Source organism: Mesoplodon mirus, assembly GCF_964341445.2.
Source record: "Mesoplodon mirus genome assembly, chromosome: 19".
Lineage (NCBI taxonomy): Eukaryota > Metazoa > Chordata > Mammalia > Artiodactyla > Ziphiidae > Mesoplodon > Mesoplodon mirus.
In genome coordinates, this window is record NC_138995.1 from 52,715,276 (window position 1) to 52,743,275 (window position 28,000).

The 28,000-nt window shown below is 53.3% G+C and overlaps 3 protein-coding genes across 7 annotated transcripts in view; all 3 read right to left on the reverse strand.

The window, feature by feature from the left end:
• Positions 1–364: 364 nt before the first annotated feature.
• On the reverse strand, positions 365–8,905 carry DYRK1B (dual specificity tyrosine phosphorylation regulated kinase 1B). 5 transcript variants are annotated; one of them, XM_082606077.1, is made up of 11 exons: positions 8,758–8,905; positions 6,555–6,718; positions 5,385–5,504; positions 5,107–5,295; positions 4,578–4,725; positions 3,420–3,706; positions 2,554–2,700; positions 2,332–2,472; positions 1,707–2,022; positions 1,207–1,313; positions 365–1,111 (listed from the first exon to the last, which is right to left on the reverse strand). In XM_082606077.1, the coding sequence occupies exons 2-11, from the start codon at positions 6,615–6,617 to the stop codon at positions 740–742; spliced, it is 1,890 nt and encodes a 629-aa protein (XP_082462203.1). In that variant the 5' UTR covers positions 6,618–6,718; positions 8,758–8,905; the 3' UTR covers positions 365–739. The 5 variants fall into 5 exon arrangements, with proteins under 5 accessions (XP_082462203.1, XP_082462202.1, XP_082462201.1 ...); XM_082606076.1 differs by lacking the exon at positions 8,758–8,905 and adding an exon at positions 7,980–8,362; XM_082606075.1 differs by lacking the exon at positions 8,758–8,905 and having other exon boundaries at positions 1,707–1,902; positions 1,987–2,022; positions 6,555–6,965.
• A 283-nt stretch (positions 8,906–9,188) lies between these two features.
• Positions 9,189–18,196, reverse strand: FBL (fibrillarin). Its single transcript, XM_082606396.1, has 9 exons — positions 18,085–18,196; positions 14,373–14,546; positions 14,186–14,287; positions 14,003–14,097; positions 12,812–12,982; positions 11,780–11,912; positions 10,346–10,458; positions 9,384–9,529; positions 9,189–9,297 (listed from the first exon to the last, which is right to left on the reverse strand). The coding sequence occupies exons 1-9, from the start codon at positions 18,092–18,094 to the stop codon at positions 9,273–9,275; spliced, it is 969 nt and encodes a 322-aa protein (XP_082462522.1). The 5' UTR covers positions 18,095–18,196; the 3' UTR covers positions 9,189–9,272.
• A 5,536-nt stretch (positions 18,197–23,732) lies between these two features.
• FCGBP (Fc gamma binding protein) overlaps positions 23,733–28,000 on the reverse strand; it is an 82,247-nt gene continuing 77,979 nt past the window's right edge. The window contains exons 21-23 of the mRNA XM_082608126.1: positions 27,601–27,984; positions 24,030–24,298; positions 23,733–23,908 (exon numbers count right to left, since the gene is read on the reverse strand). Of these exons, the coding sequence (XP_082464252.1) occupies positions 23,878–23,908; positions 24,030–24,298; positions 27,601–27,984 (684 nt within the window). The 3' untranslated portion in view covers positions 23,733–23,877. The remainder of the gene's footprint in view (positions 23,909–24,029; positions 24,299–27,600; positions 27,985–28,000) is intronic.

Here is a 28,000-nt window from a genome sequence, read left to right on the forward strand (position 1 = left end):
ACCGGATGCCTGGCAAAATGAGCCATGCCTGTGCAGACTCTGTGGAAGCCCTGGCTTATTAGGGCAGAACCTGATGTTTCCCAGAGACAGGCCAGAGCTGCGCCTTTACCTTTCAAGGTCTCAGTTTACCCTAGAAAAAGCAAGTGTGGGCTAGCATCCTATCCAGGATTTCTGTCTAGATTTCCACAGCCCCAGACCTCCTGCAGTCCCATGCCTGCACCAACAGCGATAACCTCCCCAGGGACCAGGGACTCATCCCACATGACAAAGCTCTTCCAGCACCCCTTCCCCAAACACCGTTCCCCACCACGCCTCTGAGGGCTGGGTGAGGGGAGCCGAGGGCCTGCAAACGCTCAGGCGGGAATGTGAGAAAGCTCTTTACTGGGGGGTACAGCAAGGAGGAGCAAGGCCATCTCCCCCTACCTGCCCCCACCCCCTCCTAGGGCCCTGGGGTGAGAGGGAATCTCCCCCTCCCCGCACTGGACCACCACTGTCTTTGGTACAATAAATAGAAAACAAGGGGAGAAAAGGGACCAAGGGTCCAGTCCTTAGTGGGGAGGTGAGCCTAAACCCCTCTCCTTGAACCCCTGCCCCAGGCCCCAATCAGTGCAGGCCTCACCCACCCCGGCTGGGTAGCAGCAATTCCAGTCAAGGGGAGAGATGAGGATGGGAGCCCAGGGCCCCCAGATTGGGTGTGGGGGGGTATGGCTTCAGGAGGGGCCCCAGGGAGGGGGCAGGGTCATGAGCTGGCTGCCGTGCTCTGGGGTATACCACAGAGGCCCAAGTGCGGCCCCAGAGTGGCAGGGTCATCAGGGGGTGGGAGGGGTGGACGACCTCCTGTCATCCGAGTCCGGAGGGCTGAGGCAGCCGGGTGCTGGGGGGCAGGCGCTGGGTGAGGCTGGGAGCAGTCCGGAGGGCCGCCCAGCAGGCTCACGTCCATCAGCTCCGGGGGTGGTGGCGAGGTTGGTGACGGGGGACGGCCAAGGCATCGGGGTTGAGGGGGTAACTGGGCCCCGGCCCCTGGCAGTGATGAGGCAGAGGCAGGGGCCTGATGTGTCTTGTGCGGCACATCACCCCCTGCCCAGGGGCGCAGTGGCTGGGAGGGCGGGACCTAAAGGAGCAAAGGAACAGTTGGTGATGGAGACCTAGGTCCTGAAGCCCCAGACACTCCACCACCCACTTCCAAAGTCCCCAAGGTCCCATTACCTGGGGGCTGTTCATCTCACAGTCAGTGATGGGGGGCCCAGGGCCCCCACAATATCGGTTGCTATAGCGGTAGGTCCGGTTGTCACTGGAGGAGCCACTGGAGCCTCCTGGAAGTGCCAGGGGAAGAGAGGAGAGGCCTTAAGTGAGGAAAGGTAGGCCTGAGTTTTCAGGTGGCTGAGTCTGGTTCATGGTCCAGGCCCAGGTCTGGGCTTTGAGGCCAGCACCCAGTCGAAGGATCAGACCCAATTTTGAGATCAGGGGTCAGAGTTCAGTTTGGGGTGTCAAAGAGTCATAACCAGTTTTAGACGTCTGAACCCAAGCTCAGTTTCAGAGACCAAATCAGGGCCAGTCTGAGCTCACCTACCCCACCCACTCTGGAGTTGCGGATCACGCAGCTTCATAGCTCTAGGTGAAGGCCCAGTGACAAGGCCCCCCCCAGATCAGGCCAAACCAGAGCTGCCCCGACCCCTGTTCTACCCCATCTGGCACTGAGCACCCACCAGAGCTGGAGATGGAGCTGGCGGTGCTGGAAGAGGGGCAGGTATCGAGGGGCGCGGGCGAGGTGGAGGCACTGCTGCCTGCCGGGCCCGTGTTGGTGGCCTCATCAGCCGTGCGGCGGAAGAAGCCATGCTGCAGAGCCCCCAGTGGGCTGATGCGGGCGGCGGGCTCATACTCCAGCATGCGCAGCACCAGGTCCTGGAAGCGGAGGTAGTCGGCGGGGCTGTGGCCCGGCTCCCCCGCCCGCCGGCCCCCGGGCCCGCCCGTCTGCACGCCCAGCACCTCCTGCAGCCGCCGTGTCCCGGGGCCCTGGTAATCCTGGCAGGGGGAGGTGGGGGGGGGCAAGAGAGTGGCCGTCAGTGGGCAGGAGGGGCAGGGAGACACACACGGGGAAACAGAGGCACAGGAGAGAAAGTGGAAAGAGAGGAGCTAAGAAGAGCTGTGGGGTAGGTAGTAGGAGAGATGGGGTGGGTGGGGGAGGAAGGAAAGGACAGACGGGATGGAGGGAAGAGGAAGGAAGGGAAAGACACAAGGGAGGGGAAGCAGGGAGAGAGGGAGGAGGGAGCCCCAAGTGTGAGAGTGAGGGGCCACCGGGGTAGGAGGAGCGGCATGGGGCAGGGGCCGCACCTTCCTGAGTTCCTTTGTCCTTCGCAGGGTCCAGCCACCCCCAGGCAGCCGCTCAAAGTACTTTCGAGCCTTGGGTGCCTGGTCCAGCATGGGGGCTGGTGGGATGCCCAGCACCTCCACAATCCGGTTCATCTGGTCCACCTGAGAGCAGGCAGGCAGTCAGGATCATCAGGCCGGCCAGCCCTCCACCCCCTCCAGCACACCCCCTCCTCAGGAGCACACCTCGTTGGAGCCACTGAAGAGAGGCTCTCCAGTGTGCATCTCCACCAGGATGCAGCCCAGGGACCACATGTCAATGGCCAAGTCGTAGGGTGTGCCCAGGAGCACCTCGGGCGAACGGTAGAAACGGCTCTGGATGTACTGGTAGATCTGGGGGAGGAGAGAGGGCAATAGTCAGAGGTCCCGCCTCCCCGACTTGCACCAGTGGCACCCCCGCAGCTAGGAGGACTGACTAAGGACAGGTCTCCTGCCCCCAAAACTGGGGACAGGGGTCTCCAACCCTGATGTTATCAACACCAGCTTTCCAGGAGTCACTCTGCTGGCCTAATCGGATCCTGATCTCCATTTCTGCTGGCCTGATCCTGAGCCTCTCTTGGTCACCAGAGGCCAGGAGTCTGTAAACCTAGGCCCTTCCCGCCCTCCCAACTGGACACTTCAAACCACTACCAGCATCGTCCTAAATGCCAGCTCACAGGAAGCTGCAAAGCTGGAGCCCCGCCCCCTTCCATCCCCAGCTTTAAGAGCACAGGGTAAACAAAACTTTGCAAACTGCCACGCCAGGCTCAAAGCCACCCAACTCCTCCCGCCCCACTACAATCTGGCAGCCTCAAAACTGGCTTGTTCTCCCAGGCTCCACTCCTCTTTCCTTCCCGCAGTATACCGTGTGGCCCTCTCCTTCACCCACTGGCCCCACGCTCCGTACCCGCAGACACCCCCATCCCAAGCACTATCCCTCAGGCATCAGCCACTTCAAGCTGCACATTACGATCCAATCCCCTCCTAGCCTCGCCCCTTGGCCCCAGGCCACCAGTTGGCCCCGCCCACAGCCTGGCCACACCCACACCACTGGCCCCGCCCCGGGGCCGCACCCGCTGGCCAAGCTGGCAGGAGCTGCCGAAGTCCACGATTTTGATGGCGCTGCGCTTGGGGTTGCAGAGCAGGATGTTCTCGGGCTTGAGGTCGCAGTGAATGATGCTGAGCTCGGGCGTGGCCAGGAAGAGCAGCGCCGTGCAGAGCTGCTGCGCTAGCTTCCGCGTCAGGTTCAGCGAGACGCCACGGAAGTGCGTGTTGCGCAGGAGGTCGTATAGGTTGTAGGAAAGCAGCTCGAACACCAGGCACAGGTGGTTCCGGAACATGAAGTGCCGCTTCAGGTGCACTGCCGGGAAGAGGACGGAAATGGGCCGAGGGAGAAGAAACAGGCTCAGAGAGGGCCAGCGGCGGCCTGGGGCCCACGCTCATAAGGAGAGAGGCTGGAACCAGATCTCTGCTTCTGTCTCTGCTTCTGGAGCACAGGCCAAACTGTGGTGTGCCCACAGGTACCAGCTGCTAATCAGGATGTTTTTATATGTCTATAACTTGATTCACACAGGAAGTTAATCTTCTTTTCAAGTCTCTGTCAAACTTCCTGATTAAACCAAAGAGAAAGTTTCCATTTGGTGCTGATGGGTTTTTAACAGCATCCTACACTTCCTCATTTAATTTTATAATCTTGTTTTAGTCTCAGTTCTGTTTATTTTTGTGACAAGGGATGCTTGCTTTCCATTTACTGTAAGGTTGTATATTTTCCTTTGAAAAGAAACGCACTCCTTAAATCCACTTGCTTTTTCTAAGAGGAATCAGTACAGGAAAGAGGAAAAAGACTGGCATAGATGTTAAGAGTAAAGGCTCTGGAGTCCACTGCCTGGTCAAATTATGGCTCTACTGAGTACAAACACTGTGACCTTCTGCAAGTGACAGCACCTAAGTGCCTCTGTTTTTCCAGCTCCAAGCTGTGGGCAATGATAATGGGGCTTCGGTGCGGGTTAAACAAGTGAATTTATGTAAAGTCCTCACAACAGAGCCTGACCCTTAGTGAGCACCGGATAAACTCTGACCAGCATTCTCATGTGAATAGGGTAGACATCCTGAAAGCGACAGGAGAAATCACTGATGTCAGGGAATTACAGACCAAACCCTGCCCTGAAGACACCAGCCCCTTCCTGTGCCGAGGGTGACCCATCCCCAGGCAGCTCTGCCCCAGGCCTCACCTATATAGTACTTCATCTCTGTGTCGTGCTGGTTCATCAGCTCCAGCAGCCGCAGCTCAATCTGGGCCTGGTTCAGGAAGGCCTTTTTGTTCTTGATGATCTTGATGGCCACCAGCTCCTGGGTCTGATGATCATAGGCTTTCACCACCTGTGACCACAGGCATGTCACAAAGTGAGGGAATGGGGGCGTGGAGGACAGAGCCAGGTACCACCACTCTTCTCCCTCCAGTAAGGAGACCCACCAGCATCACCATCAGTAACACTAATAACTCAGTTTGAGTGCTCACCAACAGTCAGACACAAGTGTAAACACTGGACATGAGATAACACAAGCACCTTACGTGGAGAGTCCTGTTATTTGCACTGTTTTACAGAAAAGGAAACGGAGGCACAGGTAACCAAGTGACTGCACTGGGGTGAGTGGCCCAGCACGGAACTTGAAGCCACTGAACCACTGGCTGTGTGGGTATCAGTGGGTGCCCGTACCTCCTAACCCCTGGATCAGGGCCGGGTGGGGGGCATCCCGCACCTGGCCGAAGGAGCCTTTGCCAATGAGCGAGTCAATCTCATAGCGCTCCAGCCAGCGCTCGCCACTGCGCACGATGTAGTCATGGTTGTCATCGTCATAACCGTGGTTCAGGACCTTTTTCTCCTTCTTGGTGCTCGAGTCCTGAGGTGGCACCTGCTGGGCCCGCCGCTTCTTCTTCGCATAGTATACCTGCCCGGCCGGCCGGGAGATGAGGGCTGGTGAGTGACCGACGCCAGGACCCCTCGGCACCCAGCCGGTGTCCCCCACCCCCTGCCCACCTCATTGATGCGCTTGTAGGTCTTGATGAGGTCCACGGAGAGCCTGCGCAGCGGGGCCGAGGTCGCGTCTCGGAAGGCCAGGGGCAGCCTCCGCGGCAGTAGCCGCCCATCAGGCAATACCTGGGGGAGGCGGGGTGACGGGTGAGCACTGAGGACAGGCCTTCACCTCTGACCTCAGGGGGGAGAACTGCAATGGGCAGCTGGCTCATCATTTCCACACACATTATTTAGTTGGTCACTGTCTGACAACCCCACTGGAATAGAAACTCCCCAAGAGCAGAAACTTTATCTTGCTCTTGCTTCATCTCCCGTGCCTGGAGCAGGGCCTGGCACATAGTGGGTGTTCATGAGAAATTTGCTGAGTGAATGAAGTGAACTATTTACCCCTGATCTTTCATCACATACCTTTATTCTTTTCTAAACCTCAGTGGGAGAGATCGGATAGAAAACCTGGGCTCTGACCCTCCCAATCCTTCACCGGAGACCATCCATTTTGGGTATCCCATGTTGAGGAGCTCCCTATCTTGCTTTATCCTCCTCATCCCTTGGGGCCTTCCTAACCCTCACCCCCCACTCTGTGCATCTTTGACCAGTTTTCTCATCCTAAGGATCTGGGATCTGGGTCCAGCACCCTAGACCTCCTGCTCCATCCTGCTTCCAGCTCTACCGTTTAGAGCCTTAACAGTCTACCCTTGAAGGTCTTTACCCTGCGCCCCCAGGCCCTGCTGGCTCCAAGACCCTGCAGCTCAACCTTCTTCCCTTTCAACCCCTCCAGATCTTTCACTCTGGACTTTTTTTTCCCCTTAATGAACATTTATTGAGTGCTTACTATGTGCCAGACACTGTTCTCAGCATTTCCAATTGCATTTCATTAACTTGTTTAATCCTCACAACAACCCTGTGAGGTAGGTATCATTATAGGCCCATTTCACAGAACAGGAAACTGAAACATGGAGAACCTAAGTAATATAACCGTGGTGCCAGGATTTGCACCCAGGCTCTCCAAACCCTGCCTCCACCAGCAACCCCTCTATACCTTCCACTCCCATGGCACCCTTCATGCTCCTGGGAGACTGTCTTGGGCAACCACACCATCTTTTCGGCCCCAAGATCCTTCTATCCCAGCCTCCCCCGACCCCCAGGCAGGTGAGGATCCAGCTGAACGCGTACCTGCGTGTGCTCCTGGGGCCCCGGGAAGCCAGAGAAGGGACCATGGCCCGGTGGGACGGCCATGGTGGGCTCAGAGGGCCGCAGGGGAGTGAGGCCTGGAGCGGGAGCCCGGCCGGGGGGCGCCTTCTCGCATCCTGCACCTCGGCTGCCACCGCCGCTGAGACCTGAGAGCGGGCGGGAGGCGGGGGAACAACATGGAACAAGGGGATGTGTTGGGCAGTTCCAAGCGGGAAAGAGGCGGACAACACAGAGAAGGCAGGGCACAGAGTGAGGAAGAAAAGGGTACAACACAGCAGCAGGTGGCAATGAAGAGAGGGCACAGAGAGAAGTGGTAGAGGCGGGGCACAGCGGAGTCCCCAACAAATGATTACCAAATAAATGAAGTAGGCAGCACAAAGACAGGAACATGGAAAAGGGAATGATTGGGGAGCCAGGCAGGGATGTGGGCCATGACAGGAAAGGACAGAAAGACACGAATAATTGCGGGGGAGGAAGAGAAGAAGAGAGAAACCACAGACAGTATAGGGAGTAGGGTTCACTCTTCTCTCCCCATCTCTCCTCACGGCCCTCGCCAGGGCCCCTCACACGAGACCCCACCGTCCTGTAGTCTTCCCTGAACGTCATGACCTCATCGTACCACAGCAAGGTCCCTCCACTTCAAGATCTACCCTTCCCAGTTGGTCCCCTAGTCCAGAGAACTCTAAGATCCCCCCAAACCACATGAGAGTCTTCTAGGCCCCCTCCAAACCACAGAAGGGTCCTCAGGGATCTCCTGATCACACCAAGGTTTTCTGAGGATCCCTTCATAACAGGGTCCTAACCCTATGGCATTCTCACCCACCAGGGTACACCCTTCCCAGGGGACCCTCCCCATATGGTGTTAAGACCTCTTCCCTATCATTTCCTCCCACTGAGGACCACCCCTCCGTAATTTCCCAAACGATATTCCAGTTCCCCCATGCCACGTCAGGGCCCTTCCCCACATTACTCCAAGCCCCCGCCCACCCCCAATCAAGGCCCACTCCTTCTGATGGAAGCAAGGGGGAGGCGTTCCTTCCCACGGTTTAGAGTGGATGGTCCTTGTCTCCCCTACCCTTGCTCCTACCCCCACCCTCCCTAATCGTTTTTCCTGTCAGGGCCCTTTCTCCAGTCACTCCTCTACACCAGCGTCAATCCACAACTGTGCCCATTCCTAGAAGGCCCCCATAGGTAAATTCCCCAAATATCACAGAGTTCTCCCCTTCCAGAGCATCTATCATACCCAAATCATCTCCCCACGGACCTTCTCCCATGTCAATCCTCTTCCCCTATGCCAAGCCTTGCCACTCCACGACCCCTCCTCTCTCTTGGAGCTCCCCCACAAAACAATCTCTTCCTCGGGGCCCTCCCACACCAGGACCCTCTCTCCCAGCCCCCACCCCCTACCCAGGTCGGGGTTGGCGCGCCCACGGGGGGCTGGGGCGCGGTGGGGCCCCCAGTGGGGTGGGCGAGCGGCCAGCATGGCGGCGGTGTCTGTGGTGAGAAGACGGCCGCCTGTCCCGGCCCGGCCGGCCCGGCAAGCCCCGCGGCGGGGAGGACAAGCGGGACAGGCGGCTCGGTGGGTGACAACAGCAGCCGCCGCCCCGCCAAGGGCGGGGAGAGGAGGGGACGAGGGTCAGCCCGGGGCACGCGGGGGAAGGGGAAAGCAGGTGGACGGGGGAGGGGCGGGTTAACCCTCACCCCGCCAGCACCGCCCCGCGCAGCCACCCGCCCCAGGGGACCCCAGCGTCCCGCCCCCCACCCTGGAGGCCCGCCGGGGCCAGCGGAGCCCCGGCGGGCGGGGCCGGACAGAGCTTGGCAGTCCACACCTACGATGGCAACAACCTTGCCATTGGCCGCTGCTGCCAAGAGCTCAACCAATTACAGTCCAGGACAGCTGTTGCTAGGCGACGAAGATGCGGCCGGCGGAGCCGAGCCCAAACAAAGAGCGGGAGCGAGGCCCGGCTACCCCCTCCCAGTCTCCCTCCCAAGACTGCTACCTCGGGGCTCGGCCCCTTCCAGGAATCCGACTAAGAATAGCCAGGCAAGGCCTGCACCTGCCCACCGCCCCCCTCCTCTTCTCCCTCGGCCTCATGCTAAATCTCGCGGCGACGCGGGCAGGGCGGGTCCCGTACTACCCCCTTCCCGAGAGCGCGTGCTGCCCCGCCCGTAGCCGCGTCCTTACCTGAGGGCGCGGGCAAGGGAACTCAAACTGCCCGGGAAGCCCGAGCTCAGTCCTGCCCACTGGCTGAAGATATCCGGCAGACGCGGCGAGCCAGGGCCCCGATTACCCAGTAATGCAACCAGCAAAATGGCGACCACAACAAACCGGCCCCCCCCGCCCCGGACTCCGCCTCCTGCCCCCCCAATCTGTTTCCCCCTCACGTGACCCAGGGAAACACTCCGCGCCTGCGCTCAGAAGAGCTTACAGGGATCTACACGCAGGGAGCAACCAACCCCGCCCAAGCCCCGAAGTACACGTTACGGCTGCGCAGGAGGCAGCTACGGTAGGAGCATGCGCTGTATGACCGGATGAGAACGCCCGCCCCCACCACCACGCAAGTTGACTGAGGGCGCATGCGCCCTGTTGATAGAGGTCGCCAAGCAATCAGGGGCAAAGGGAGATGAGTCTTTTAATAGAAAAACACACGTGTAACAGTAGCAACACAGTCTGTCTCGCGATCCTGATGGCGCTGGGCTTCAGTTCTTCACCTTGGGGGGTGGCCTGTGAGAGGAAAGAGATGAGGGGACTCAGAGCTCATCACCACTGTGGGGGACTCGTAACAAGTACTGACTGGACACCCTGCTCACCTGTACACACCCACGACCACAGCGTGGTCTCTTTCGTATGGCTCTAGCGTCAACTGCTCCTGGGGCTTCATGTTCTCCTGCTGCATCTTTTTCACTTCAGACGCAAACACGGCCTCTGCAGAGGCTGTGGAGTCAATGCAGTTGGCCTGCAGAAGAGAGAGGATTTGAAGTCCACAGCAAGGCTTTGGGCTGTTTTCCCTTTTTTGTGCTTCTTTAAACCAGTAGAATTTGTTTTCATTGGAGACTAGGCTTTGGGAATGTAGGGAAAGACTTCGTTAGATAAATTTTCAATTTGGTTTGGATTGGAACAGGAAGCCTTCAACAGAGCCCTATTTATCTAAAAGCCAGTGTTTAAATCTTACACTCCGGGTTTGTTTTTCTTTTTTCTACTTCCTCTTCTTTAACAATAGCAATAATGCAGCTGAGAATACTAAAACAAATGCAGCAAAGGCTGCAAAGAACAATGATGAATCTGGATGAAGACAATGGAGAGGCCTCTGAACTTCAAAATGAAACATGTTTTAAAACGCACCTAGCACTTATCTGGTATTTATTTTACACCAGGTTCTGTTCTCAACACTCCATACATATTGAGACATTTAGTCCTTACATCAACACTAAAAGAGATAGGACTCACATTGCTATTTTGCAAGTGAAGAAACAGGCATATAGGTTAGGTAACTTGATCAAAGACACACAGCAAGATGCAATTCAAACTCAAGATACTCAGACTCAGCGATCATGCACTTAATCGCTACAGTCTATGGCCTCTTTAAATTCTAAGCGTTTTACTCTTGCAGACATTTTTCATTATGTGCTATTTGATTGGGTGGCTTATAGGGAGCTGGGAATACACTGACTGGATTGGGGGATGGAGGCCCCCTTGTTTTGACTGGCTGCTTGGCAGTTACAGATAAAGAAGATACTGCCACCCCATCTTAGGACTCCTCTAAGCCCCGCACCTTAATGGAAATCACAAAGTGTCCTCCATTACGCAGGAAGGTGTGGGCATTCAGGGCTACAATCCGCGTCTGATCTGGCTGGGCCACGTCAGCAAAGATCACATCCACCATTGCTAGGGAGAAACAAGTAGCGGTTAAAAGCTGGATCCCCCAGATCTTCCCAGCTCCTCCCATGGGGCCTGCGCCCCAACACCAGCAGGTTCCTGGCAGAGTCTTCCCTGTCTCCAGTCTCACTTCCCCCCGTTGATCCCCCTCCCTCCACAGTGCCCCCAAGATGGGTCCAAAACCCACAGTCACACCATTCATTCATTCTTCTTGTAAACTGTGTTGCCACCTACTCTGTGGCCAGCCCTGGGCCGGGCGTGGGGGACAGAGAGACGAGTCAGACCCGGACCCTGCCCTCGAGACGCTCCCGGGTCTGGGGGGGAGACAGACACGTCATCAAAAAGACAAGTAAAGGTGAGCACTTACAGGCAAGAGCGACTGCAGGATTGTCAAATGAAAACAAGTTGCAGGACAAAGGGTAAGGTATGAATGCACAGGGGAAAAAACTCACGGAAAGAAAAACCAGGGGGAATGCAAAGTAGTATTTTTAAGGCAGAGTGATTAAAAAAATAAATAAAATAAAAAACTTTAAAAAATGAAAAGATGGTGTAATGAAAACTGACTTTTTTAAAATCAGGAAAAGCAGACATCAAATTGTTCATATTGGTTACCTCTGGGGGTGGTTTATAATGCGCTCCATTTTTACATTATGCTTCTGAATTTGTTTTTAAAACAAAGTTATTTACATTCACAATGGGCCCCTCTGGGCCAGGCCGTACTCGGTTTGTGCTTTCTGGGTTATGATCTCCCCAGACGGTGCTGATGAGGACCGTCGAAGCAGGCTTTTATGCATAAGTCAGGGGTAGTATAAAAGGTACCACGTTTTTGTTTTTGTTTTGTTTTGTTTTGCGGTACACGGGCCTCTCACTGTTGTGGCCTCTCCCGTTGTGGAGCACAGGCTCCGGACGCGCAGGCTCAGCGGCCATGGCTCACGGGCCCAGCCGCTCCGCGGCATGTGGGAGCCTCCCGGACCGGGGCACGAACCCGTGTCCCCTGCATCGGCAGGCAGACTCTCAACCACTGCGCCACCAGGGAAGCCCAAAAGGTACCACGTTTTGCAGGGAGGCAGGAAGTACTGGGGTGGGGGAGATTAGGGGGAGGGGCAGGAGATTGGAGGAAAGGAGGTTGGCCCTCCAGACATCCCAGACCCTGAAGCAGGACTGCCACCTCCACAGCCTCACCTGGCTCCCCCGACCCTTTTCATTTCTGCAGACTCAAGAGGCCTGTTCATCCACTCCAATTCCATCCAAATCAGGGCTCTGGAGGCCTCTTCCAGGAAACCTGGAGTGGCCTGTCCTACCCCACCTGAGCCAACCCCAGATCCCTCACCGATGAGCATGCGGTATTTGTGCGGGTGCCGAGCATCTTCAATGACAGGAATAATGTTGGTCCTCTTCTTGGCCAAGTTAATGAGGTCACGGCCAGAACGGTGGGAGAACTCAACTGCATAGACCAGACCGTCCTAAAATAAATCAAAATCAAACAAAAACAACGATACCAGTTCTCATGTACGGAGTGACTATTTTGGCCCATATACTGCATGCATCTCTTCAAATCCCCAAATCAAAACCCTACCATTTAATGACTTGTTATCATTTTAGATGAATAAACTGAGGTCCAAGGGTTATTCAATCCTGCTTTGCCTGATCTGAGAGCCCAGGCCCCCAATTCAGGCTTAAAATGAGGAAGCTAGGGCACAGAGATGACATCGTAACAGCTAAGAATATTTGTAATGGGCCAGGCACTGCTCTTGGCACTCTACAGGATTTAACTCATTTATCTTCACAATGACCCTATTTTCCAGATGGGTAAACTGAGGCTCAGAGAGGGACAGTAACTTGCTAAAAGCCACTTCACTGTTAAGTGAAGTGCCAGAGCCTGGGGTTTTTAACCACTAAGTTACACAGCCTACAGCCTTGTAGCTGAGTGAGGGGTCATGAAGTGAGATGCATGGGTGCCCTCTCAACGGGGAGCCTGTCCAGCCACACAGAAACACAGGCCCAGAAACTGACATCTTCTGTTCTTTCAAGAGAAACCAGAAGACCAGATTTGGGGGGTATCCATTTTTAAAGAGGGCAACCAAATCAAATGTACTCTCAGCTCTGGGCCCCTCTATCACTGGTCACCCCGATACCCACGCCCCTTCCCTCCAGGCCGAGAACTCAGGAGTGAGGCTGAATGAGGCTTTGGAGACGATGTGGTTCAAGCCGCTCCTTTCACTCACAGGCACTGTGACCAGGAAGGGCCTGGCTCCAAGCCACACGGTGCAGAGAAGTGGCCAGGGCCTCTGACTTCCAGGCTGGCAGAGGAGGTGGCCTTTCCCTCCCTCCCACCCCTTCCTGCCCCCATCTGTCTACTCACCGGGCCTACGATATCAGAGACGTGAGAGACGGTGGTGCCCGAGGCAGCCCCAAGGTACAGCACCTTGGCCCCTGGCTTGATGTGGATCTGGTCCACGCCGCCCAGGATTGCTGCCGCCAGCTTGGAACGGAAGGGGTTCCAGGCGCGGTACTCAATTTTGTCATCTCCCTCCTGGGCCGGGAGAGATGGGGACAGAAGTCAGTGCCAGGCTCTTCTGCAAGACCGCACCGCTCTTAACTCCTGGGCCCTCAAAAGGGACTGGGCGCCCAATCATTGTACAAGAAACGAACGTGGGTACACATCTGTGGCCACGGCAGAGGCAGGGCCTGCCCTCTCGTGGAGGTTCCTGACTCAGGGGCAGCGACAGGGACAATAAACAAACAAGATCATCCCGGGTAACAGCAAGGCAAGACCTATGTGTTCATTCTATAAACACTGACCGTGCCCCTGTGCTTAGGAACTGGGGAAACACAGTGAAGGGGACAAAGGCCTCGCCCTCAAGGAGTGAGGATACGCTGAACTGATTAACACACATGGCATAATAGCTAGTGACAGGGCTAAGGAGAAAAGATCAAGCCAGGAAGGAAGATCTGAAGTATGGGGAGCAGGGCGAGGGCAGGTGAAAATGAGAAAGGGTGGCCAGGGAAGAGCCAAGGAGGAGACATGTGACGCAGACCTGAAGCTGAGGGGCCACTCAAATTATCTGGGGAAGTGCATTCCAGGCAGCAGGAAAGCCAGCAGAAAGGCGGTGAGGGCAGCTCTTGATAGACAGGGTGGTGCAAGGGGGCCTTGTGAGAGAGACAAGGTGACACCTGCCCAGAGCTGCTGGTGATGAAAAGGAACCAGCCATGCACAGCTGGGAGGACAGTGTTCCAGGCAGAGGGAACAGCAAGGTTGTCATTGTGGCTGGAAGACACCAGGTTAGGAGGACAGTGGGAGGAGACAGTGGGGAGGTGGGGGGCTAGAATGTGCAGGGCCTTCCAGGCCACACCGAGGACTCGGGACTTTAACCTGAAGGCAGCGGGACATCACGGAAGGTATCTGAGGAGGGGGGTGCATGATCTGACTTATGGATTAAGATGATCCCCTGGCTGTCACGTGGAGGACGGACGGTGGGAACAGGGAGACCAGGCAGCCGGTTACACCGTCAGCTTGGGGCTCTGGTGGCTTAGCCAGGCGCCCAAGTCTCACCGAAATCGAGACTCTCTTCTCTCCATAAACCGATTCTCCAGGGACCAGATTCTTGGTGACCAGTGCATCTTCCTTTCCTCGACAAATGAAGACACCTGGGTGAGGGGATCAGAGCAGGGGTGAACACCCCAGGGGCCACACCCCACCCCTGACCCCAGGGGGTTCCCTGCCTTCCTCACTCACCCTCATGCCGATGAGGCTCGACCATCACATTCTTCCCCGACTGGTTTCCTTTTTTCCCTCCCCGACCACGACCCCGGCTGCCACCAGACTGGAACCCGCCACCTACAAGGCAGAGATGCAGTGAGAGCGAGACCCCACGATGCTTCCCTCCCCGCTCCCCAAGCCCAGGGAAAGCCCCCTCCATCACCTCTTCCTCCTCCTCCTCCTCCTCCTCGCCCACGGCCCCTAAAGCCTCCGCCTCGACCTCGGCCCCCGCCAAAGCCTCCACGGCCTCCGCCAAAGCCTCCACGGCCTCCGCCGCGACCACCACGGTCACCAAAGCCACCTCGGCCACTGAAGCCTCCCCCACGGGGGCTGAAACCTGTGGTGGAAACAGAAACACCAGGCCACAATAGTGAGAGGCCCGCATACGGCAAAAAAAAAAAAAGAACGGTTTTCAAACTCCTACACCAAGAGTTGTTGACCTCTGGTCTCCCGCTCCCTCTGCAGTCTACTGCCCACACAGCAGCTGGTGACTGACCTTTGCAAAACAGCAAATCAGCTCTCATCATTCCCCTGCCCAAATCCCTTCAAAGGTTTTCCATCACATTCTAAATGAAATCAAAATTCCTTTCTCTGCCTTCCAAAGCTAGAAATCGGTGGGTCTCATCCTTGCCCAGTGCTGTTGCTTAGATTCTCATGTTGTGGCCTCTCCCGTTGCGGAGCACAGGCTCCGGACGCTCAGGCTCAGCGGCCATGGCTCACGGGCCCAGCCGCTCCGCGGCATGTGGGATCCTCCCAGACCAGGGTCCAAATCCGTGTCTCCTGCATCGGCAGGCGGACTCTCAACCACTGCGCCACCAGGGAAGCCCCATGGGGCTTTTTAAAGTTCCCCAGGTGACTCTAATGTGCAGCCCAAACAGAATCACCACCATTGGGCTTGGCTTTTGCTGACTTTTCTGACCTTATTCTCTCTATGTTGGGTCCCGTGCTCTTCCTCCCCAAGAACAAACTTCGCTTTCCAGCTTCTAAACCTTGAGCATCTCCTGTTCCCACTGCCTGGGTCCAGAGGACATTGCTTGACCCACCCACCCCACTGCACTCAGGTCTCTAACTGAATATTCCTTCCTCAGAAGGGCCTTCTCTGGCTACCTGACCTTTACTCTGCTTGCTTTTTCTTCCTATCAGTTATCATACATGGCATCTTAAAGATTATTACTGCCTGCCTCTCCCACTAGAATCAAGCTCCAAATGGACAGAGATGTTTGTTTTGGACATCACTGCATCCTGCATAACACCTGGCACAAGTATGGGCTCAACAGATAGTAAATGGGCTGATAACTCTTAAATCCCTGGGTTCTGTCTCAGGAAGAAAACACCCTCTCTGTTCATTCAGGAAGCAGGTGATCAGATGGTGACCAGAGCCCCAGTCCCTCCCTCAGGCAGCTCATGTATTGACTACAGGGAGACGGCCATGTCATTCACGACCCTAGAGAGAAGGGAAGGCCTGTGGGTATCCTGAGAAGTTCACCTGTAAGAAGCAGATATGGAAATAACACAGTGTCCACCTCGCAGAGTTGTAAAGATTAAATGACAATACACCCAGAGCACTTAATATGCTACCTTGCACACAGTTTGAATATATTATTCAAACTCAGGAGAATGAATCCCTCCTCCGTCCTACTTAGGGGAGAAACCACTAGGCCTAAGAGACCCTCAACACAGGCCTGATAGAACAGAGACCCAGAAAGTGTGGGCACGGCATGGGGCACAGTGGGCATGATACTCAAAACATATCTCAATCCATTTCAGGTCCTGGGGTGCTTAGTAAAATGTACTGAAAGTACCCACTCCTCAGAAAAACGCACATTCACATACCTTTTTCTATAAGTTTTGGCTGGAGGGTCCACAGACCCCCTCCCCCACCCCAGTGTAAAACTGCTCTCCTGCCACAGCCTCCCCCATCTCAAAACTGGAAACTCTACCCCTCCAGTTACACACGCCAAAACCCTTCATTGTCCTTGACCCCTCTCTCTCACACCCACATACAAGCTGTTGGCTCTATCTTCAAAATATATTCCCCGACAATTTGTCAGCCAGGTCCATTGCTACCACCCTGGTCCAAGCCACATCATCTCCTAGTAGATGACAGCAACAAACTTCCCACTGATGTGTCTACTTTCACTCTTGTTCCCCTAAAGTCTTTTGCACACAGAAGCAAGAAGGATCCTTTTAAAGGTCTCAGTCAAGTCTGACTGACATCAGGTCCCCGCTCAAAATCTCCCAAAGGCTTCCTCTCTCAACCAGACTAAAATCCTCGCTAAAGAGCTGACTCCGGACAACTTCTACAGCTTCTTATCCTAACACAGTGAGGGAAGGGATGGGAAGGCGTATCCTCCATTCCTGGGACAATCAGAGCACAGGATGCCTGCAGGCTTGCCAGGGTCTCAGTGGGAGACACACTGCCTGGCACTTCCTATTCCACCAGTAGATCCGTAAACACTGAAGAGAAAGGGAACTTGGGAGGGTGCATGGACCCACAAATTCTGCCCCCCCAGATGACCCCATCTCTCCACAGGCTGAAGAGGGGGGGAAGGAAGGAAAAAAGAAAACCAGCACTAGGAAACAGACCCTTTCAGTCATGGCAGAAGATCTCCCCAATTCCAGGGGAGCAAGTTGTGGGGAGGGGAGAGGGGCTCGGCCTGATTCAGGAAGAGCTGAGACACCAGGGAGAAGGACCCTAATTTTGCTCCCCTTGAGAAGAAAGATAAAGCTAACAATTAGAGAAAATACTATTATATGTCAAGCACCGTGCTATATGAGACAGAACTGCAAACTGTAACATTGTGTAAGTTTAAAGGGTACAACATGTTGATGTGATACACATATATTGCAAAATGATTACCACCATGTGCTATTTTTTAACATGCTCTCACTAAATTAGAACTGGGTGCCATTTTATTGATGAGATAACTGAGGCTCAGAGAGGTAAAGCCACTTGCCCAAGGTCACACAGTAAGTTAAGCATAGTTAGGATTGAAACTTTGAACTGAGGCCCTTCTGCTGTCAAAGCCAGGACCCTCATCATTCCACTAGGAGGGAGGTGTGGAGGGTTCATCAAAATCTCGAGTAAAATCGGAATGAATAAAACCACTCACGCCCTGTGATTACCTCCCTTGCCCACCCCACGATAATCCTACACTGGGCGTGTGAAGTTTCACCTCACCTCTCACCGCGAGTTGAGAATCACTAGGCCCAGGAGCTCCACTCCATTCTCAGGGACCCGCCCCCCTCCGGAGAGTAGAGAGCGGGAAAGTGGGCCAGGGAGGGCAAGCCGGGAATACTCATCTGTGCCGGCCCTCTCTGAGAAGCTAGGTTTGGAGCCAAGGGTACTGTTGTTGCGGCAGCGACTGGGGAGCATATGGGGTCCTAGAAGACCCAGCCCCCGCACCCAAGACCGGGGGCTCTCCGCCTCCCAATCAGGACAAATTCCCAAATCCCACGCCCAGAGATCCAAGACCCCAGATGCCTGGATCTAGATTCTGGTTCAGTACCCTCGACTGCCGCCCGCGGCCCAATATCCAAGACCCCTAATGACTGCCTCAATGAAACGAATCCCAGTTCAGGACACCCCCAATTCTACGCCCAAGACTCTCTACTAACGACCGTGACCTCTGAGAAGTCAATCACAAACCTCTACACCAGGAACCCGAACCCCAGGCTCAGGTTCGATCACAGGGCGGAACCAAGCCCTCCCATCCCCACAAGAGACCGGAACAAGACCCCTTCCTCACAAGAGACCGGATCCGGGGCTCAGAATCCTTGCCCCCCGGCCAGGACCCCGCCCCTCCGTTCCGGCCTGGCACCCCGATCCCCGTCGGATCCCAGTCCTGAGCTCCGACCCCAACCCCGGCCTCCACCTGGCTTCATAGCGAGCGTGGAGCTGCACGGCTCAGTAATCTGCGGCTTCCCCGGGTCCACGCGTCTGAGGCTTCCGCACGTGGAAAGGAGCGCACGCGCGCGGCGACGTACACTGCGTGATGCAACCACGCAGCCCCGCCCCTCGGAGCCTCAGCCCCACCCGGAGCCTGGTGTGCGCGCTGTGGGCGGAGATTTCTGAGCCTCTCAGGGCACCGCCCCCTCGACCGTCCTTGATGCTGCCTTGACCTGTGCAGCGTTCGCTGTCCTAAATACGCTCCCCACTTCCCTTTTACTGGTGCGATCACCCCAGTAATCAGGGCTTATCCCCAAACTTTCGCACGGGCTATGCCCTCTGCTCCTCTTCTCTATTCCTAGTTAGCTCCCTAAGATTCCCTCTACACTCAAAAGCCTTCCCTGATCCATTTCCATCCCCAAGAACAAGGGCCGACTCTGGACTCCCATTCATACATTGGAAAAGCATTTGTTGTGCGCCTGAATGTACCAGACACTGTTCTAGGCCCTGGGAATACAGTAGGGAACAAGACACACAAATCCTGGAGCTCATCTTCCAGTGGGGGAAACAGACACCAGACAAGTTATTAAAAGCACGCTGAATGATAGACGGCGATAAGTGCTTTGGAGAAAATAACAAGCAGGGAAGGGGGATAGGGACGGGTGCTGGGATGGGGGGTGTGGGGGGTGTATGTGTGTGAAACTGCTTACGAGGTGGTCAAGGAACGCATCCAGTGACTTTTCTTAAAAATTAATTAATTAATTAATTTTTGGCTGCATTGGGTCTTGGTGGCTGTGCGTGGGCTTTCTCTAGTTGCAGTGAGCGGGGACTACTCGTTGCGGTGGCCTCTCTTGCCGCGAAGCACGGGCTCTCGGTGCGCGGGCTTCAGGAGTTGTGGCACGTGGGCTCAGTAGTTGTGGCTCATGGGCTCAGTAGTTGTGGCACACGGGTTTAGTTGCTCTGCGGCATGTGGGATCTTCCCGGACCAGGGCTTGAACTCGTGTCCCCTGCATTGGCAGGTGGATTCTCAACCACTGTGCCACCAGGGAAGCCCCATCTGGTAAGGAGTGAGGCATGCTCCTATCTGGAGGAAGAAAGTTCTAGGCAGCTAGGATTTTAGGTGCAAAGGCCCTGAGGCAGGAAAAGTAAGGAGGGTTGTAGAAACACTGAGGAATGTGGTCGAGACAGAGTGAGGAGGGGAGAGTGGGAAGAGATGAGGGCAGGGAGGTTAACAAGGCAAATTATGTGGGGCCTTGGGGTGAGAACTTTGACTTTTACTCTGAATGAGATGGAGGGTCCTGAACAGAGAAGGGATATGATCTGACTTGGGTCACTCTGGCTGCATGTGGGAAACAGAGTGAGGGAGCGGGGTGGGAGCAAGAAGACCAAGGAGGGGCCTGCTGCAGTGGATCAGGTAGGAGACAGGATGGACCAGATCAGGATGCAGGCAGAGGAAGGAGGGAGGAGGGAGAAGATTCTGTGTAAATATTGAGAATTTTTTGGTAACTTTATAATTTGAATATTCATCCTCATACTCATTCCACAAAGCAAAACACGTGCTACTAAGAGAAGTTACTAACAACCTCCAGGAGAATCCACTGGTCTGGTCTGTTCATTGTTGTATCACTTTGTACCCAGAACAGGGCCTGGCACAGAGTGGGTGCTCAGTAAATGTTTGTTGAAGGAACGAATGAACCTATGCTATCTTGAGTTCTCTGTGAAGGGTCTCAGAAACATTCCTGAAAATTTGTTTACATATTAAGATGGAAAATCTGCTGAGTCTATGCTGGATTTCCAGGAGCTATGTAATAATTCAAATGGCTCCAATTCAGGGTGATGTTATCTACTACTGATGGATTTTACTGTTCGCCTTCCAATTAAAAATGTTTTTTTTTCTAAAGGATGAAAATCCTCAGCGTACAGTGCAGACTGTATTCTAGAATCCTGGCACCATCTCCTGGGTCTGAGGTATTTCACCTGCCAACTTGCAACCTGAAATGTCCACTACCAGTGAGTAATTAGGGGGTGCCTTCTGGTTTTGTGCTGGGGGCACAATGGTGACTGAAAGAGTCCAGGCTTCCTGGAGCTTCCAGTCCCCTGGTCCTCAGACAGTGGCAGCCCAGAGGGGTCAGGGCCAGAATGGGGGAAGTACAGGCAGAATGGTCAGGGCTGGGATGGAGGAAGCACTGAGGGCTTTATCGGATGTCCCCCATGTCCTCTGAACCTTCCTTTTACCTTGCTGCTCTGACCACAACCTAGTTCTCCCATGAAGACATGCCTTTCCATGCAGCCCTTCTAAGCAGAGGCTGTTTTCTCTTCCTCAGCCTTCATGCCCCCTGGGCCTGTAGATAGCATAAGCTCCTCCGTGCTGCTTCTAAACCATTCTCTGCCTCGTCTCTAAGCCCCTAACTTTGAAGTTTATACACGGCACCTGCTCCCATTCTTGTAACCAGCTTTATCAACTCCCAAGTCACTGCACCTCATTGCATCTTTTTAGCTCCAGGCTCACTGCCACACAAGCTGCTCCTCTCATAATTCTTGGTGATTTTCAAATTCAGGTAGATGAACCTTTGACCCTTCTGGCCTCTCGATGCCTTGACTTCCTCTTCTCTAGCGATCTCGTCCTCCACCCAACACTTCCTTCCCACACTTAGACTATGTGCTGGGGACACAATGGTGACTGTGGCAGCCCCGAGATCCCAGGCCAGTGGGGGAGAAAGGCCCACCCCCATACAGTGGCAACCCCAAAACCACAGCCCCTGCAGAGTCTCAGTTCCATGCATCTGTCTGCCCATCACCTCATGTCTTTCCAGCTCACTCCCTCTAAACCTATTGCTCCGAGGATCCTTCACCCCCACAAGCTGACCTCCTTTTCCCTGCCCCTCACCCCCTTGGGACCACAGTACTCACCACCCAGCCCGATTCCTCATCCAGTGTTCTCTCCTTTGCTCACACCCTCAAACTTCTAACTTTATCTTTTGCACCCAATTGAGACCACTCTCCACCTCCTCCGCACCTGCACTGGAAGCTGAATATGGATGGAGAAAAACCCACACCCACTCTGGCTGGTCTCACTTCGGATTCACGACCACAAACCCAAGTGGGCCCTAATGCGGCCCAGCCATCCTATCACATGTCCCTAATTAATTCATTCTCTCGTTTCCTTTTTTTGCTTAATAGTATGGGAAATGTGCTCATTTTAAAATGCCTGATTAAGGCATAATTTACATACCATAAAATCCACCTATTTTAAGTGTATATAGGTCCACACATTTTAGTAAATGTATACAGTTGTGCGCCCATCACCGCAATCCAGTTTCAGAACAGATCCATCATTCCATTTCACACAAATAAAACCATACAATATGTAGCCTTCTGCATCTGGCTTTTGTCACTTAGCATCATGTCCCAAATGGTTGCATGTATCAGTAGTTGGTTCCTTTTCATTGCTGAGGATTCATCGTATGGCTATACCACATTTCGTTTGTCTGTTCACCTGTCGAGCATTCGAGATGTTTCCAGTGTGCAGGTTATTAATGCTGCTATAACCATTCACTTACAAGTACTGGTGTGGACAAATGCTTTCATTTTTCTTGAGAAGAGTCCCAGGAGTCAAATGGCTCAGTCAGGAGATCAGAGTATGTTTACCTTTTTAAGAAACTGACACACTGTTTCCCAAAGCAGTTGGACTCATTTTCTCGAAGGATTATCTTACGCTCTCTCTTCTCATCAGACCTCAAGACTTACTCTTTCTTAGCTGATGACCTTGCTTCCCACTTGAATGAGAACATACAAGCAATCATAAGAGAACTGCAGTATCCTCCTATCCCTGTATCTACCAGGCAATGGCACCTGTTACCTCCTATGCCGTAAAAGAAAACTGTTTTTGTGCTCATACACTTCACTTCTGACACCAAATGTATCTCCACACCAAGCAATTCTCCAGTGTTCTGCAGACTCCACCTGCTGACCTATAATTTAATTCAGTTCGGACACTAACTACCCAGAGTCGCATCAGACCCCACAGGTTAAGGACGGAAAGGAACAGAGGAAATCACTTTAAGTGAGGTGGTTGTGGAAGCCCTCTCTAAGGTAGCAACATGTAAGTGGACATTTGAAGGATGAGAAGCATCTAGTCATGTGATGACAGCTTTTCGCAAAGGAATGAAGCGAAAAATTTTGGCATGTTCAATACCCTGAAAGATCAGGTTCCCAAATCGTAGTTAGCAGGAAGGACAGTGATAGATGAGTCAGAAGAGGTTAACAGGGGCCTTGTAGGACAAGGTGAAGGAATTTGATTTTATGACGAGATAAATTTACAGCCAGTGGTCCTATTTATATGTCAAGAAGAGTCATCTAGTGGCTGTGAGGATGAATTACAGGCAGGGAAGAGCAGATGGTAGGCTACTGTTGACAGGCATGAGGATGGTGGTGACAGCGGGCACAACAAGAAAGACAGATTTCAGGTGCGTTTTGATACCATCCAGAAAGATTTGTTGATGAACTGAATAGATGGCAAAGGGGAGGGAAGAAGCAAGAACAATTCCCCATTTTCTGGTTGCTAGACTGAGAATTGGTGGTGCTATTCACTGAGGTGGGGAAGACCACTACAGGCAGGGCACGAGACAGGTTTCAAAGAAAGGGAAGAGAGACTTCAATTTTTGAGTTGTAGTTTGGATGAACACACTAAATCCTTGCTCCAACTCTGAGAGGTAGGTACTGTCCTTAGCTCTACTTTATTATTTTTTAAAAATATTTATTTATTTGGCTGCACTGGGTCTTAGTTGTGGCATGCAGGATCTTTAGTTGCAGCATGCAGAATCTTTAATTGCAGCATGCAGGCTCTTAGTTGTGGCATGCGGGATCTAGTTCCCTGACCAGGGATCGAACTCGGGCCCACTGCTTTGGGAGTGCAGAGTCTTAACCACTGGACCACCAGGGGAAGTCCCATCCTTAGCTCTACTTTAAATATGATGCTTTTGGCTGAATGTTTGTGTCCCCTCAAAATTCATGCGTCGGAACCTATCTCCAATGTGATAATATTTGGAGGTGGGGACTTTGGGAAGTGATAGGTCATAAGGGTGGAGCCTTCATGAATGAGATTAGTGCCTTTATTAAAGAGGCCCAGAGAATACCCTTGTCCTTCCACCAAGGGCGCATGAGATAGCCACCTATGAACCAGAAAGCAGGCTCTTACCAGACACCGAATCTGCTGGTGCCTTGATATCGGACTTCCCAGCCTCCAGAACTTCTGTTGTTTATAAGCCACCCATTTTATGGTATTTTGTTACAGCAACCTGAGTGGACTAAAACGTATGAGGAAACCGAATGACAGAGACATTAACGTGCCAGGGTTATAAATGATAAAGTCAGAATCTATTGATCTTTCTTTTCATTTTCTACTTCTTCCCTCCAATTATTCATCTTCTCATCCATCCATTTTTCTAATCCTCCATTTCTCCATTTTCCCATTTCCCCACCCATCTTATTCCCAATCTACCCATCTATCTCCATCCATCCATCCCCTCACCTGCCAGCAAATATTCATCATGTGCCAGATTCCCCAGGCACCTGACACCTGCTGTGCAGGAAGGAAAGTCAGGGATGAGAAGACATAAGACAGGCACATTGGTATGCAGCTTAGCTTAAGATATTTATTCAATGCTTTCACCGTTGGCCTCAGTGGCTCAGCAAAGGGGTAGAGTGGATGAGGGACATACAGTGACAGAGTGCATCCTTCAGTTATTGCAACCTCCAGGGGGTTCGGGTCCTGAAGTCCTCATTCCCGGTGGATGACTGATTGGTCCTGACTGCAAGAGACAGACACTTAGCACTTTTTGTAGACTGAGCACCCACCCCGACTGCCCCTTTCCCATGAGGACCCAGGTGCCCCTGCTCCAAGTAGCCTGGCTTCCAAGCTACATTCCTCACCATGGGGAGAAGTCCTGTGCTCTCCAGTTCTCCAACGTTGTCTCCTGGGAGTCATGCCCCTCGTTGGTCTGGTCTGCGTCAAAGTTTCCGCAGGCCCCACACAGCATCCCAGCATGGTCATCGCTGACCACCACAGCCAGCTGCCCGTCGGTGCCAAGCTGCACCTGAACCCCTGCCTTCTGCTGGACTAGCACAGAGCCATCAGGATTCCGACTCACGGACACAGATGTTAACACCTCAGCTGGGAGATCTACTTGGCGACCATTCACCTGGTGGTCAGGGGAGGGTGGGTGAAACACAGAGGTGAGGCTGGAACCACAGGAGAGCTGAGGTGTTATTAGGATGGAAAGCCCAAGGAAGACAAGAAGTTCAAGGAGTGAAAGCAGAGAGGCAGATTCTGAAAGAGATGAAGACCTGGATGAATGGACCACATGGAGAGATGGAAACCTAAGGTAGCTGGAGATGTGGATGGATGGATAGAAGGACAGAGAGTGGATGGATGAACAGATGGATCAATGCATAAGCAGGCGTGCACACAACATTCCAAGGGCGGCCGGGGTTGGGGGGAAGCACTTGTATCAGATAGATAAACAAACAATCAGTCAAACCCCAGCATCATCCTGTCTGATTCTAGTTTTCAAAAGAAAAGAACACTTGAGCATGTCCTGTAAGTTACTGATTCTGTAACAAGGCAACTTCATCCCTTATTTTTTCAATGCTGATGTCTGAAGACAAGTAATGACCTAGCAAGTATAATAATCATGTGAGAAAATGACTATTTCTCCATCACTGGCTGTGGACTCAGTAACCTTGGTAACCTTGTGAATTTTTCCCTTTAAATAACTGTGTCTGTTGGTTTTTTTAAAAAAATAAATTTATCTATCTATCTATTTATTTACTTATGGCTGCATTGGGTCTTCACTGCTGCGTGCGGGCTTTCTCTAGTTGTGGCGAGTGTGGGCTACTCTTCGTTGTGGTGCGTGGGCTTCTCATCGCGGTGGCTTCTCTTGTTGCGGAGCACAGGCTCTAGGTGCATGGGCTTCAGTAGTTGTGGCGCGCGAGCTCAGTAGTTGTGGCTTGCGGGCTCTAGAGCGCAGGGTCAGTAGTTGTGGCATACGGGCTTAGTTGCTCTGTGGCCTGTGGGATCTTTCCGGACCAGGGCTTGAACCTGTGTCCCCTGTATTGGCAGGCGGATTCTCAACCACTGTGCCACCAGGGAAGTCCCGTTGTCTGTTTTCTTCGATGAGTTAACCCTTCTAAAGTTAGATTCCCTAGCAAGCCTTGTTTCAAAGAAAAGTTCTTTTTTTCTAAATGCTTTTTAATGTGACTCTTCCTCTGCCAGATAATTGGAGAGTTGGGTAGATAGACTGGAAAGATAGGTAGATAGGTCTGAAAAGATGGATGGATGGGTGGGTGAATAAATGGATGGGTGGAAGGAAGGAATGGAGGGAGGGGAGGGGGGAGGAAGAGAGGGAAAAAGGAAAGAGAGGTGGAAGGAGGAGAGAAGAAGGAGGGATGGATGCAGTGAAGGATAGTTGGAGAGACGGATGGAAAATTTCACCTGGCTGCAAGCTTCGACAATATAAGAACTGGGTCTGAGTTATCTGTGTTACCCAGCATGTGGCCTGGTGCAGAGGAAACAGGGATGAATGTATTCACAAAACCAAACTTTTCCTGGGTACCCTCTTGTGCCAGGCCCTGATCTGGGTACTGGTGACAAAGTGATGATCAAGATGAACAGGATCCCTGCCCATCTGAGGATTATATTCTAGTAATGTAGAGAGGCAACAAACACAAAGAAATAATGGATAACCTCAGGTAGTGATAAGCACTTGAAGGAAATAAAACAGAGTAACAGCACTGAGACTGGGATGGAGTCAGAGCTTCCACAGATAGTTGGGAAAGGCCTCTCGGTAGAAGCAATGCCAGAACTGAGGTCTGAAGGATGAGAAGGAGCCAACTCTTAGAAAATTTGCATTGCAGCAGTGGGAACAGCGAATGCAAAGGTCCCGAGGTGGGAACAAGCTTGCTCTACTGTATGAATAGAATAAAGGCCAGCTTGGCCTATTATCAGCACAGCCAATGAGGGGAGGAGTTGTAGGAAATGAGGTTGGTGAGGCTGGCAGCAGTCCGATCACACAAGGCCATGGAAGGGAGGTGGCTTGAGTTTGGAATGTTGTTCTGGGAAGTCACTGTAGAGTTTTAAGCAGCAGAATGCCCTGATCTGATTCACATTTTTAGAACATCTGCTGTGTAGAGAATCGCTTCTTGATAAAGGAGCAAGGGAAGGTCAAGAGTAGGGGTCTGTTCACCTGAATTATGGATCAAGCAGAGGGCCAGAGAAAAAGAGTGACTGGTCCAGATTACACTAACAAGAGAACTCAAGCTTCCCTGCTTTCAGCAGGGCTGAGTCTTGGACCATCTCGATGCCTTAGTGGAGGGATGTAGACAGACCATTCATTGGGGGAGGAGTGTGTGGAGCATTGGCTTTATCGCCCCACTAGACCCAGAAGACACCAGTGGATGTCTCTGCAATCAATGAACAGGTCATGGAAACAGAGACATGGGAACTTTAGGGCAGCCTGACATCTGTGTTTGGGTCTTAGGCTCTATTACTTGGGCCACGGCTGATTAGACTCCGAGTCAGCATCAGCCCTCAGTTCGGCCAGATTCTCTCTCTAGAAATTTGGAATTGGGGTGGCGAGAACTGTGGGGTTTGGCAAATGCAGGGCAGTGGTAAGTCAACAGAAGCCAAGGGGCAGAAGGGAGAACCCACTGGGGCTGGAAGGGACTCATGAGGCAAACAATGACAGGCCTGAGGGGGCCCTAAGAGCAAGCTGAAAGACGGCTGAGGGAAGGGTCGAGTGGCCTGGAATTGATAGAGTCCAAAGGATGTTCCCACTGAGCACTGCACCTGGAGTCCATCTTGGTCCCTTATATCCACACAGTCACCACCACACTCCATTCCCATCAAAGTGGTTCCGAGCCTGGGTGCCGGTGGGTTCAAAGCCTGGATCTCCCGGGTACGCTCTGAGTGACTTGGGTAAATGATGTCACCTTTTGGGGCCCTAGTTTCCCCTCTGTGTAAAATGGGGATAATAATAGTCCCTGTCTCATGAGTATGTTGTGGGGAGTCACAGAGAATGAAGCTGATTTGGTGGACAGCAAGTCTAAAACACAGAGGTACAAGTCCCGATGACACTGCCAGGCACCTGGATCCAGCCACTCCTGAGGCTCTGTCCCTGGATTTTCTAGTTATGTGGGCCAATCCATTCATTTTTACTCAAGGCCCTCTGAATTTGGTTTTCTGTCACTTGCAAACAACAGAGTCTGGATTAACACTAAAATCAAAACTAGTGAGTAACTTGAATGTGTTTTTGCTCTTCAAGAGCTCAGCCAGAATAGAGGGACTAAGTCTGAAGTACTGACACAAACAGAAATCCAGAGAAACAAACTGCAGAGATCTGTAAAGAAAACAGACAGCAAGACAGATGGGCTGCCAGGAATGTAGGGACACTGCAACAGGAAGAACAAAGCCCGGGGTAGACATGCCCCCTGTGTCCAGGCTTACCCACACGCCCTTGTTTCGGGTCACAGTCACCAGTCCATCCTGGAAGAAGATGTGAACCGGGCCCAGAACTTCAGCTTTGCCATTGCAGGGCCAGACATCAGCGACCACACGGTACCACGGGACGGTCTCCTGTAGTCCTGGGCAGCGGAAAGAGAGCTCGTAGATGCCGGGGGAGCTGACGGCACTGCGGGCCCCATCGAAGGTGGTGAGGTTGGCATCCACAGAGAGGGAACAGTGGCCACGGGAGACCCAGCAGTCCCGGACCCCAGCCTGGACCTCGCATACGCGGCCTGGCGGACAGCTGGCCTCCTGGCACGTCAGGCCGGTGCTTGAGGAGCAGGAACAGCGCTCGCTGCAGTCTGAGGTCAGCAGGGAGGAGTTCACCTGTGCACAGAAAGGG